This window comes from Ictalurus furcatus, chromosome 7, assembly GCF_023375685.1.
Source record: "Ictalurus furcatus strain D&B chromosome 7, Billie_1.0, whole genome shotgun sequence".
Lineage (NCBI taxonomy): Eukaryota > Metazoa > Chordata > Actinopteri > Siluriformes > Ictaluridae > Ictalurus > Ictalurus furcatus.
This window is the reverse complement of record NC_071261.1, coordinates 21497867-21511000: the sequence shown is the minus strand read 5'-3', so window position 1 is coordinate 21511000 and position 13134 is coordinate 21497867. Positions and strand designations below refer to the sequence as shown.

At 40.1% G+C, this 13134-nt stretch overlaps 1 protein-coding gene across 1 annotated transcript in view; it reads right to left on the bottom strand.

Annotated features, from left to right (window-relative positions):
• per1b (period circadian clock 1b) overlaps positions 1–12848 on the bottom strand; it is a 30049-nt gene extending 17201 nt beyond the window's left edge. Inside the window, exons 1-4 of the mRNA XM_053629237.1 lie at positions 12346–12848; positions 1248–2146; positions 845–1098; positions 525–646 (exon numbers count right to left, since the gene is read on the bottom strand). Of these exons, the coding sequence (XP_053485212.1) occupies positions 525–646; positions 845–1098; positions 1248–1639 (768 nt within the window). The 5' untranslated portion in view covers positions 1640–2146; positions 12346–12848. The remainder of the gene's footprint in view (positions 1–524; positions 647–844; positions 1099–1247; positions 2147–12345) is intronic.
• Positions 12849–13134: the final 286 nt, after the last annotated feature.

The following is a 13134-nucleotide window of genomic DNA, read 5'->3' as shown; positions in this document are numbered from 1 at the left end:
TATGATAAAGAGTTCACCAATATCAGCTACCAAAATGATGCTTGTGGACCAATCAGGAGAATTTAAAACCAACCACTTAACCCAGTTTATTGCTTCTTTCATAACATATATTAATATTTGGGGTCATTTCCTAGGTGGAATCTCTTGGTGGATTCTATGCACTTGTTCACGTGTTCAATTTTATGATGATTTACAATTAATTTACAATTTTAAAATTTGGATAAAAGTGTAAAACAGGCAGTCTCACATGCACTAACTGAACTCTTTGTGAAAAAGCAGGACCCTTTAGTAAAGAAGAGGCTTTGATGGATATTATAACCTGAGGCAGAGTACAGGTATTACAGCCCTCAGAGAGAGGATGAGAGAGGGAGAGAGAGAGGGAGAGAAGGGGGGTGCAAATGCATTACCGAGATGGAGAAAAAGAGAATGATAGAGGGACTAGTGCATCAATAGAAAAATATTGTACGAACACTTGAATGTGTATGTTGTGTCTTTGTGTGTCTGTGTGTGTGGGGGGGACGTACTGTGTTTTTCAGCGTATATTCTGAGGTAATGTTATCAAGCTCTTCTATGGTAAAGGTGGAAAGATCCAGACTGCAGCCATGACACTCTTCAACTTTCCACTGGTGATAATACTCCTGATTAGCTGGAAAACAAAAACAAAAAAGTCATGAATGTATACTTTAAAAGGGACAGTTTTCATGTTTCGAGCCCTCTGCTGCCTGCAAAGCAAACTGTAATTCCACTGAATCAACACTACTTACTCCATGGTTGAAACTCCATATGCCAAAGTTGCCTTTTAACGAAAAGGGGAAAACGGAGTACACAAACAGTTGCCCCTCACCTTGGACTTGTTTGACGCAGCTAAGGGCGTATTTGAGGGCGTTGATGGTGCTGGAGCGTCCTTTGGTCTTCTTCTCAGCAGGTAGGCGAATCTTGAGCTCCTTCACTGCCCTCATCAGCTCCTTCTGGGTCTGCACGCGAGCTGACTGCTCACTGCTGCAGCCACTGGTGGATGAAGGGTCCTGCTCTGAGCCTGCACTCAACAAACTGTACGCCAGTGAGCTGCTGGGAGGAGACAGACTCTGGGAATTTGTGCTGGGACAGAGAATAAAAAGAAACAAAGAAAGAGAGTTGGAAAGTGGCACTTAGTGTATTAGCACTTACCATGACTTTCTATTTAGAAAACAAAACAAACATTATTCTTTTGTTCTATATCCCTCTCTCTCACATTTCACATCTCTTACCTCTTGTTACTCTCAGTGGTCTCCAACATCATGCCAGAATCTTTGCCATTATGACTTGAAGAGCTCTGGTAACTTCGCATGGACTGTCGGCCCCTGGAGCCGTTTTCTCTCTCCAGCCCTCCTTCGCTCTCCCTCTCTCCGGAGTCGTTGCCGCTCGATAGAGCGTCCATATCATCCGAATTCTGCCCCCGGTTATCACTGGATAAACCTGCGGATCCTGACTCGCCTCCCGGAGATGACCCTGTCCTGCCATTGGCTGGATTTGATGACGGTGAGCTGCCACTCATGCCCGGTGAGCTGGTCTGAGGCACCACCTCTTCTTCCTCCTCAGCTCTTCCCGCTCGCACCCTAGAATCATTGCTGGGGGCGGAGTCTGAGTTGTCATCACTCATAGTACGATGAGAATACCTGGTGATGAATCTCACCAATCGCGTTTGAAAAATTAAAGAATTTAACTAGGTTGGGCTGCAGGAACTGTAGATGCAAATCATTTTGGGTTGAATCTTCCTCATGAGCTAACGTAGAACACTCTAGATATTTATTTGTAAAACACAGCGCCCTTTATGAATCTTAAAAGAAAGTGGCTGGAGAACCTGTAACCTCCAGCCCCTTGGGTGAATGATGATGAACTGTGAGATTATACTTTTTTGTGCGCAAGAAATAAATAAATTGTTAATTTCAGAAACGTTGGAGGCCAAAAAACATGCAGGCAAAATGGCTGCTTATGAAACAGTCTTGGATGCAATCTTGCAGCCAGATGGACGCAAACAGAGTGTGAAAGAGAGAAAGCAGGAAAAAAAAAAAAAACAGCATCTGAAAGCTCTCCTTTTTCAGGACCTGTCTGTTCCTCTCCTCTGTTTTTTCTGTTTGTTCTGGTCCTCCACCAATTTTTCTAGACGCTAGGGAAGAAAAGAAAGAGGTGCATCAATTAAAAGGAATATTACACTTGGTCTTGTTCTTTTACAGTTTGAATGACCAGCACACATTTGCAAACAAGCATGTCACAATTCCATTTGGAAACGTTGTTGGCTATTGGTTTTCAGGGGGGAAAATGCCTTAAACAGGCAATTGTGAAAAATGACTTAATCAATGCTACAAATTACAGCCATAACAGTCTCTCTCTATCATTTTTGTAAAACTCTGCTCTCTACCATTATTACAATAACATCTGACTTTTTATGCATTTCTTATGCACTCAGTCTGCCACAACCCAGCAGGAGATCTGGGATCATATGGCGATATGCTTGGAGATGAAAGCTGCACATGTAGAAGGTCAGAGAGTGCCTCTGTTTATAGCATCCAGTACAGTCAGCAATTTAGGCAGTGCTTCAGTGCATCAACATATATAATCATTTATGTTTTTTTGTTATGTTTTTTTTTTTTTTAATAAATCACAGCTAACATTTTCTTGTGTTTTAAGGGAAATGACATGTTACACCAAAGTTTTAACATTCACTTAGGTTTTTTTAAAAATAATTTTACATCCATTTGGCAGTTATCTGGCTGTTCATTTTGGAAGCTCTATTTAAGACTACTTAAATGTTCTTGATTTAGATATGATGAATCAGCAGAAGTATATCGCATGCCTTCTTCTATGGTTGTATTAAATTATCACTGAGTCTAGTTGCATACTTGAATTTAAACAGGCGTGGCGTGAGTAAAAATGTTGACCTTTTTACTATACAGACATCTTTGTATATCTAACAATTTTTAGTGCCCCGAATGCTTACACTATTTCTGAGTGACTCGATCTCTATAATGTCTCTTGGAAAGATTTCAAATCTCTTAAGCTCCTTGGTATACAGTAAACTCTATATTAAGTATATACATATATAAAGTGTTGCAGGTCTTCATGTCATTCTTGTTTCTCAGATCGCTGGTGATGTTTCAAGAAATCCAATGCTGTTTTTGACGCTGCTTATTTTAGGATTGACTCATTTACAGAGAAATGCAACTTTGCAGATAAATTTTACTGTGTATCAGTGCAAGATATCCACCCACAGAGGCTTGAAAATCTTAGTGTTTGCTTGCATCACTAGTACTGTTTGGCTCACAGATGACTGGTTCCTGGAATGTGCAGTCTGTGGACTTTATTTCCATGCTAATCTTTTGGTGATGACTTGCTGAAAATCATGAGCATTGAGACAAGATGTATTGAAAAGGTATAACATACACCCTTAATGAGTTAGCACTAATAAACCCTCCGATTGTACGTTTTCATGTAGCCATCCCAATGACTGTGCCATTCACTACAATGTAATATCATTTGTTGCACGAGTCATGACAGAAATACTACTGCTGCTCTGTTAAGCCCTTATACACCAGTATTGGCTTCAACTATAAGCAAAAATACTGTATATAATACAATGTATGGTAGTCTCTGATGTGTGTATACTCAGTGCGATTTGATGGTCATAGAACAGTCAATCGACACAGAACCTCACAGGAGCTGTCTGCTCCAAACAAAGAGATGCCCGAGTAGAAAGGCTGCCAGGTGAAGTGAATAACATTGATTATCTCATTACAGTGGCACCTGTCAAGGGGTGGGATATATTAGGCAGAAAGTGAACAGCCAGATCTCATAGTTGATGTGTTGGAAGCAAGAAAAATGGGCAAGCATCAGGGTCTGAGTGACTTTGACGAGGGCCAAACTGTGGTGGCTGGTCTGATGAATCACGTTTTCTTTTACATCACTTGAAGGCCGGGTGTATGTATGTTGCTTATCTGGGGAAGAGACAGCACTAAGATGCACTATTGCTAAGAAGACAAGCCGGCAGAGGAAGTGTGATGCTCTAGGCAATGTTCTGCTGGGAAACCCTGGGTCCTGGAATTCATGTGTATGTTACTCTGACACGTTCCACTTTCCTAAACATTGTTGCAGACCCAGGACACCCCTTCATGGCAGCAGTATTCCCTAATGGCAATGGCCTCTTTCAGCAGGATAATGTGCCCTGCCACACTGCAATGATGGTTCAGAAATGGGACCAAAAAAAAAAAAGAAAGTCTGATCCATGGAGGCCCCACCTCAGAACTTACAGGACTTAAAGGATCTGCTGCTAACGTCTTGGTGCCAGATACCACAGTACACCCTCAGAGGTCTTGTGGAGTCCATACCTCAAAGGGTCAGAGCTGTTTTGGCGAAATAAGGTGGACCTACACAATATCAGACAGGTGGTTTTAATGTTATGGCTTATTGGTGTATGGTATTTAGGCATTGCTTCAAAGGGTACCTTTAAAAAAAAAAAAAAAAAAGCGTGACAGTCCTAGTGCATACTCTCTCTATGAACATCTTTTCTGAAGAAAGAGCAAAGGACAGAACAATTAATGACAAGGTTGCCAAGACTGCAGTTTTGACACCAAATATGGCCAGCAAGATCGTGTTTTATAGCAACCGATCAGAATTAAATCCAATAAATTTCTGTAAACAAAGGCAAAGTGTATATGCAGATAGTGTGTCTTCCTTTTCCAATGCCTGAATTTATGGGCTAGTTTCAGGTCTTTTGTTTGGTTTTTAACATGTAGTTCAGCTGGAAACCCTCTTCTGTCACAAACACTATGACAAGGGTGATGGGAAAGACATGGAAAAATTCACAGAAAGCAGCTGCAGGATTCGTTCACCTGCAGAAAACATTTACCCACAATTTTACTAGATGACTAGCAAATGAGGTTTGTTATGTAAATTAGTTTTTAAAATAAATATTTGAGGGAGTGAGACAATACAACTAATACAAAATTTATTTGAAACCTATACAACAGTTGTTTTATTTATTTATTTTTTTAAGAAACGGCAGGAATATATAAACCGACCAACAGACCGTTTTATAACACACACACACCATCTGCCTGTTGCCGCGGAGTCGTGATGCCGTTCTCATAGAAACGTGCTTTTCGCATCATGACCAGTCGCCATTAAAGACAAACAGCGCAATAATAATAATAATAATAATAATAATAATAGAAGACTCGCAGGACAGAGCACGTGCTAGGCGGAAACCATACATCACTGTATTTAACCGTTTGTGCATGGTTTATACGGTGTGATTGTGCTAAATAGTCTTTAAACTTGTTAAATACAAAACAAGTTTGTTTTATAATATAAATAATAATATTCGCTATTTATGACGGTCAAATCCCAAGCGGCTCCCTGCTGAGCATGTACTTCATTCCTCCCGTGTAGAAACAATGATTATCAGTATCATGCCCTATGCAGTGCACTTATCTAAAAAGTAGGGAGGGTTTTGGATGTTAACCAGTAACCTAAGCACCTGCAAGTTACAGCACTACAAACACTCCCACTGAAGAGACTTACATGCACCCACCGTACACCGGTAAAAACACAGCGCTGCATGCAGACAGGAACTGTTTCTCCACGAAGATGACAAGTTCCTACTATCTTTCATCTCCATGTCGGTGTTACACACGCTTGTTGTACCGAGCCACAGGTCCCCGTGAGCGCTGCCGCCGGATTTCCGCCCCCACGCCACGACCGACCTATTGCGTAAAGCCTTTTGGACAGCGCGCGCGCTGATTGGCTAGCAGCTCGCGGTGACCGACCCGCGCGCTTGTAAACACACAGCGCACGTGTCCGAAGCGGTGGTTTCGTCAAGCCTGGCTCAACGCTGAATGGTGGAAATGACTAGCCAATCACATAAGTGTTTTTTACTCCTCATATAAGCGCACTGAGCAGCCCGTAAACAGCGGGCTAGGGTTTATGTTAGACCAGCAGGTTCACTACGTACATGATAATAAATCTTTCTGCCATTATAAAGATCACACACGATGCTGAACTCAGATCAGACAACGCTGCGTGATTATACAGACGTCACACCACCTACACACCAATTACATGTAGTGAAGCAGGTATCTCCTTAGGGGTATAAAAAAAAAAAAAAAATTTAAAAAAAAAAGGCCATAGAGTTATTATTATTTGTGCATTTGTGCCCGATGCTCCCTGTTATAGTCTCCAGCTTCCCCGTGACCCAGTAAGGATAAGCGTTATAGAATATGAATGGATTATTATTATTATTATTATTACTACTACTACTACTACTACTAATAATAATAATAATAAGTTTATTTATAGATATCATTTCAAGACGGTACAAAACACTGATCTTGCTGCTACACTTTTCTCCATACTTGCATACAATACTGTTCTGGTTGACTGTGTAATTAGTGTGCACAGTCCTCACACTCTTGTGTATTTGCACTGTATGTAGTGCTGTGTACTGTGCTACTGTATTATGTGTTGCACAATGGTCCTGAAGAATTATGCAATGCATATGAGCTATGTGACAATAAAACCCACTTGAATAACAAATGGCAATGCTGCAGCGAAAACACAATCTGCAGCAGATACTGTAAGGCAAAATCTAATGAGATTTCAGTATTGAGAATATATTTTGGCTTGGAAAGTAGACCACCAGTGATAAAAGACCTGAATGTACAAGAAAGATGGTAAAACTGAAAGAAGTGATTGAAAAGTAGAGGCTGGAGCATGTAAGGCTGCTGAAGGTAGAATAAAAAAAACATTGTATTCAAAAAGAAAATAGATCACAGCAAAAAAAAAATAGGATATATGTTGTGTCTGATGAATGTGTTTAAGAACTCAGGAAGTTATGAATAAACTCAAGTCTACTGAGAGTTTGATCTGGAAGACTGATAAGAAAATGATCATCATTTAACAATGGTGTAAACCAGTGTTTCAACACATTTCATGTTAACTACAGGGTGCCAGAATTTGATGGTGTGAAATGAAAAACTTTAATGAAGTATAAACCAAGGGAGCATGTCACATTCCCTGATCTCACAGCAGGTCCTGATACTGAGCAATGCTTCTCCACCAGATAAAGATATCCCTCACAGGGCTAAATGCTAATGTAGACAGAGCTATATGTTTAGATCTTGAAAACAAAATAGCTGAAGAAGTCAGGTTTGGGAAAATCATGGATATGATACTAAACAGTTCAGTACAGTTATATGTAGTGCAGTCAGATTCAAGGTAGTATTAAATAATGTAAATAGCTAAAAACAGAGAGAAAGAGAGAAATTTCATACAAATATTGTGCAAATGAAACAGTGAGAGTAACGTGATGTTTGGTGAATGGCGTGAATGGGGTTTTGCTCATGACACCCCAGAATTCCAGAAACGCCATTGCCTACTCACAGGCTAAGTAAGTAAGTAATAATCCTAAATATTAAAGCTCCTCAATAAGGTACTAAAATGTTGCCCTCTCTGGTAGAGAAATGCTATTGTAAGCTACTTGAGGAGGAACATTTTATGAAGTTGTTTATGCTGTCCTCTTCTCTACTCTGTGGATTAATCTCATGGCTGTCAATGGCCAGTTAATATAAATTCAGAAAAAAATTCAAGGCTGCATCCAAAAACAGCATAATTCTCACTAAGTACTGTTCCTTAACAGTAATAAACCCCTTAGTTAATCATAAACTCACAGAGACAAAGTACACCGATAGTATGCCGTTTGGGATGTGGCCCAAATACACTTGACTCTGAGGACATTATCTGCTCCCATTTCCTCAGTATTGCAGAAGTGTTAGAAAAATGAAATACTTGATGCTGCACATTGATGCGACTGTCACAGTTACGGAGCACCAGCTGAGTGCTGGTCTGTGGGGTGAATTTCACCAAAAAGGCCGTGCATATACAGATCGCACACCTTCCATCCAATCAGAATCAAGTATTCAGACAGAACATGGTATAAGAATGTGCATTTCATTTTCAGTCATCATCAGACAGAAGCTAGAGATGAGACATTTTCGGACAGAAGCTGCAGTGGATGCTGTCGCACACCAGGAATTCACTCACCTGTGTTTGTGAGAGTCATATGACATGTTCGAGTACAGCTTGCATCCACCTTTAATAATTTTAATGCACTTCATTTGAACACCAAGAACTTGCACTAAAAAGATGACACAGCTGGTCCGTTACAAAAAAAAATACAACAGTGAGAAGATATGTTCCAGAGATAGCATGCGTAAAACAGAGAAGACCAGAGATACACCGTGTGTAGTAATCAAACTGTGATTACTGCTCTACAGTGGCAGCTACTTAGAAACTGACATGGTTCATTTGTGTAGTTTTGGTCATGCAGTTTCCTGCATGTTATTCCCATTCTAAACCCTCTTGTGTGTTGAAATGTTGTTGTTTTTTAAGTTTATATATAAACACTTACACACATTGTGTGTGTGTGTGTGTGTGTGTGTGTGTGCCTGTGAGTGTGTGTGCGCGCGCCTGTGCTCGCTCCCCCTACAGAAACCTTGTGCTTATCTCAAACGTACAGCCTCACTCAAAAAAAAAAAAAAAAAAAAGTCACAGGTTGCACTGAAAAGACTCCTGTGTGCAATTAACAAAAGGTCCACAGTCCAAAGCCTTAACCATTAAGCCACCACTGCCCTAAATCTACTATATATTTAATTTAAGAATATATCTGGTGTATATTTTCTTTGCCTATTTTACATCTAATACAATTTCCCTTCTCATTTGAACAAGTGCAATTTCTGAACTAGGAAAAACAGAAGAAATGGTTGTCTTAAATGAAATTAAGACCATCCTAAGGCAATGGTGAATATGAGTCTTGGACAGAGAGTATTCGTGTGAAAAATAACATGTATAAGTGGATCCAAACATGATTTGAGTAAAACTGGCAAGCATTCTCATGTTTATGAAGCTCTCGCTGAAGTACTCAGGTTCAAACACGACAAAGCCCACATGCTGGTATGCGTATCAAGGGTTTACTGACGTCTAAAAGTCAATCAGCTGCAGATTAAGTTGCCCCTCACGAGGTCATCATCTGCTTGGCATTTGAGTTGTCCTGATGACTTGCACCTTGTCATTGCAAATATTCTTGTAATGTGCCATTAATAATAATAATAATAATATTATATGATGTATTTACAAGGTAGTCATTTTTTCCACCATGTTCATTATTGTTTTGCCATTTCCCTGCATTTCCTAATGATCCTAAAGGATTTCCTAAAGATTGAATGATAGCACTCAGAAAGCAAATCTCTGCCATTCTTAGAATGCATTTGGGATATTTAGTAGCTCAAACGTCATCAAATTTTTTTAGACACTCAGTATATGAATTTAGATGAAAATAATGACCATGCAGTAAGCCGAACTGCAGTTGACTCCACACCACTATGTCTACAAACTCACAAATGAAAGTCATTTGTGCGGTGATTTTTTTTGTGTCCTGCAGGAGCCCCAGTCCTGATGCACGAATCTAATATAGTTTACAATTCATTGTATAGGACATAGCAATCAAATCATTGGAGATCAGTCTTTCACTTACTTCTAGGACCAGGATTTACTCTTTACATTTGCTTTGGATCATTGTCTTACTGCATAATCCAGTTGCGCTTGAGTTTCAACTTACGGACTGAAGACCGGACATTCTCCTTTAGGATTTTCTGGTAGAGAGCAGAATTCATGTTTCCCTCAATTATTATAAGTTTCCCAGGCCCTGAAGCAGCAAAGCATCCCCACACCATCACACTTCCACCACCATGCTTGACCGTAGGTATGATGTTCTTTTTGTGGAATTCTGTGTTTGGTTTATGCTAGCTGTAACAGGACCCCTGTCTTCCAAAAAGTTCCACTTATGACTCATCAGAACATTCTCCCAAAAGGTTTGAGGATCATCAAGGTGTGTTTTGGCAAAATTCAGATGAGCAAATTCAAATTCACATGTTGTTCTTGGTTAGCAGTGATTTTCACCTCACGCCACACTTCCATGTATGCCATTTTTGCCCAGTGTCTTTCTGATAGTGGCGTCATCAACACTGACCTTTATTGATGCAAGAGAGGCCTGTATGTCCTTTGATGTTGTCCTTGGCTCTTTTGTGACTTGCTGGATGAGTCATTGCTGTGCTCATGGAGGAATTTTGGAAGGTCAGACAATTCTGAGAAGATTCACTACTGTTTGAGTTTTTCCATTTGGAGAAGATGGCTCTCACTGTGGTTCTTTGGAGTCCCAAAGCCTTTAAAATAGTTTTATTACCCTTCCCAGACTGATGTATTTCAATCACCTTCTTCCTCATCAGTTCTGGAATTTCTTTCAATTTTGGCATCGTGTGTTACTGGGTAAGACCTTTTAACCAACTTCATGCTGTTGAAAACGTTCTATTCAAGTGTTGATTTGATTGAACAGAGTTTGCAATAATCATGTCTGGTTGTGTCTAGTCCAGCTGAACCCCATTATGAATGCAGTTTTATAGATTTTTGGTATTAGTAACTACGGGGCCAAACACATTTTCACACAGGCCCAGTTGGTATTGGATAAGTTTTTTGCTTCAATAAATAACATTAATTTAAAAACTGTATTTTAGATTTCCAAACGTTGCCTTAAAAGATATAGACAAAAACAGAAGAAATCACTTTTTTCACAGAATTGCAAAACATGAACATATAACATTTAGTCATCCGCTCATTGCATACCTGCACCACATTTGTGCGTCATGTGTTATGTTTACAGTCAATGCCATAGTGACAAATTCGTGCATGTTCACAGCAGGTTTTTCCTGATGAATGTAGCGGTCTCCTGTAAGCCTGCCTTTGTAATTGCTTATTAATTAAATGCTGCATTTGAGGCGAGGTTGCACAGCCTTCAAACACCCCCCCCCCCCAAACTTCAACTTTTCAACTATCAGGTCCTTCCCTGTTTACACAGCAACATAAAATCATCATGGCTGCCCAGTGTAAAGTCCCCCTTCTCTATTTTAAATGTGTTTATAGCAGTATTGGTTTCAGATCAATTAATATACAGACACAGACAGTACTTGGTTTATTCTACAACACTGACCATAATAATCACAGATTTGCGAAGATAACCATCAATGTTATCACTCATATATCTAACCTGAGCTGGCTGGCTACTTGATATTGTCCACTGTTGTTGCTGTACTGCAATTTCAGTCCAAACTGTTGCTGCTGTATGACTGAAGTTCACTGTAGTAGAACAGAACAAATAGCCACTCAGGCCTGTAACTGTAAAAGTGCAGTTAAAAGAGATTTTTATGAGCTTTTGTAATGGCATGTTTTGTTTCTCACTGTGCCTGTCAAACATGCAGAGATGGGAAATTCCATCATTACAAGCTGCGAATTACCACTTACAAGCCAACATAAACGCAGCATAAGTAAGGGAAATGACCCATTTGTTCTCACAATTTTCCATGGGTCAAAGGGTGCCCCGACTCATATTTGCCTCTATCCTGTGTCTTTTCAAATCATTACACACTAAGCCTGAAGGACTCACATTGCTGAGTCCCCTGTGCAATGAATAATAAATATACCAGCCTCAGTCTTATATTCCATAGCTGCAAGTATCATGCAATCATATCTTAAATGAAACAACCTTTTTGTTTTAAATTTGTAAAACAGTTTATATTAATTAGATGCACAGATTTATTCCTGATTTTTATTTCACCGACTATTTTTTTTGTTTTAAACTACCATTCAATACCCCATGGAACTGATCCAGCATGGGGGGGGGGGATTTTTTTTTGTTTTTACATACAGCTGCTTTAAACAAACAGCAAAACGAACCTGCTCAGACAAAATGTTCCTGGTTGTAGAATAAAGTCCATCTGATCATTATTTGCACATAACACATCCATGAGCAATAAAAACCAGCTGTTGTCATATGTTTTGCATATTCATATGTGATGTGATATGTGTGATTTACTGAACAGTGGGTGTGCATGGGTTGTTAATGCTGGTGTGCTGCAGGTGGAGCTGACATGGGCTGTATAAACTGGTTAACTGAGCAGGCTTGGCTAGAAGGGGGAAGGATCTGTGTTACCTTTTCATGCTTTGACAACAATCTGCTTTAGGACGCATTCTCAAACTAGCTTCAGGAGTGAAATGTGACACAAATACGTCTAAATAACACCACCAAAAATAGTGACAAGAACTAAACAGTGGTTTCAGCATCTCAGGCACACAGAAACAGAAATATCAGTACCACTCATACATGAATACATCTAGATTTCCAGTAAAATGACAAAAGCTTTTCGACAACATAAAACATTGCATCACTAGAGCTCATGATCACGATAATAAAACGATTGGCCTTACCTCTGTAGATTTGCAGTGTTGTCTCTTACTGCCAGCCTCCTGTTTCCAGCGAGTCCTAAAAAAGTCAGAACTATTCGATTTATAACCTGTATTTTGTTTAAGCTGGTCTTCGCGTTGCTTCAAGGTCGCAACTGAGTGCTTATTGTGTGGCACACTTTTTCGCTTCCCTGTGCCACACCAGACACGCAGTAGTACACGTTCCTGAGCGTCCCACTGCAAGCTGAGCGCATACGCGATTCCCATTGGCTGCCTGCGCGCCCAAATCCAGCCTATTCACGCCCAGGTCGGCGCGGATTGGCTGGAGGGGGAGGAGCTAGCAGCACGGGGCCCAGCTGTCACGTTGCAGCATGCCTGCTTCACAGCAGACGTAACCGGCGCGATGTTTGAGGCTGTGTAGTGGCCGATGTAAACCTAATATATGCGCGTCACATAAGATCTGCGCTTAAATGTCGGAGCTAAAAAGCTCCAGAACACGTTTCTTAATATCCCAAACTATTGTGTACCATTAAAGCTTTCTTCCTGAAACAGGAAAAGTCATTATAAATCTGGAATATCGCTCATATATTCTGTTATAAATAATACACGATGGGAAACGTCAGAGAATGCTGATGTTATTTAAATTGATATGAATACTAAAGAGTTTATCCAGCTTTTTGCATAACTAATTCAATGAATACAGTCGTTTACTTAGGTTGAAAGGTCAGATTGTGGCACTTTCAACCCGACAACCGCTTTTTGCCACTCCTGTTTGACGTTTTCACTCTGTCACATCGAAATATTACGGTAAGC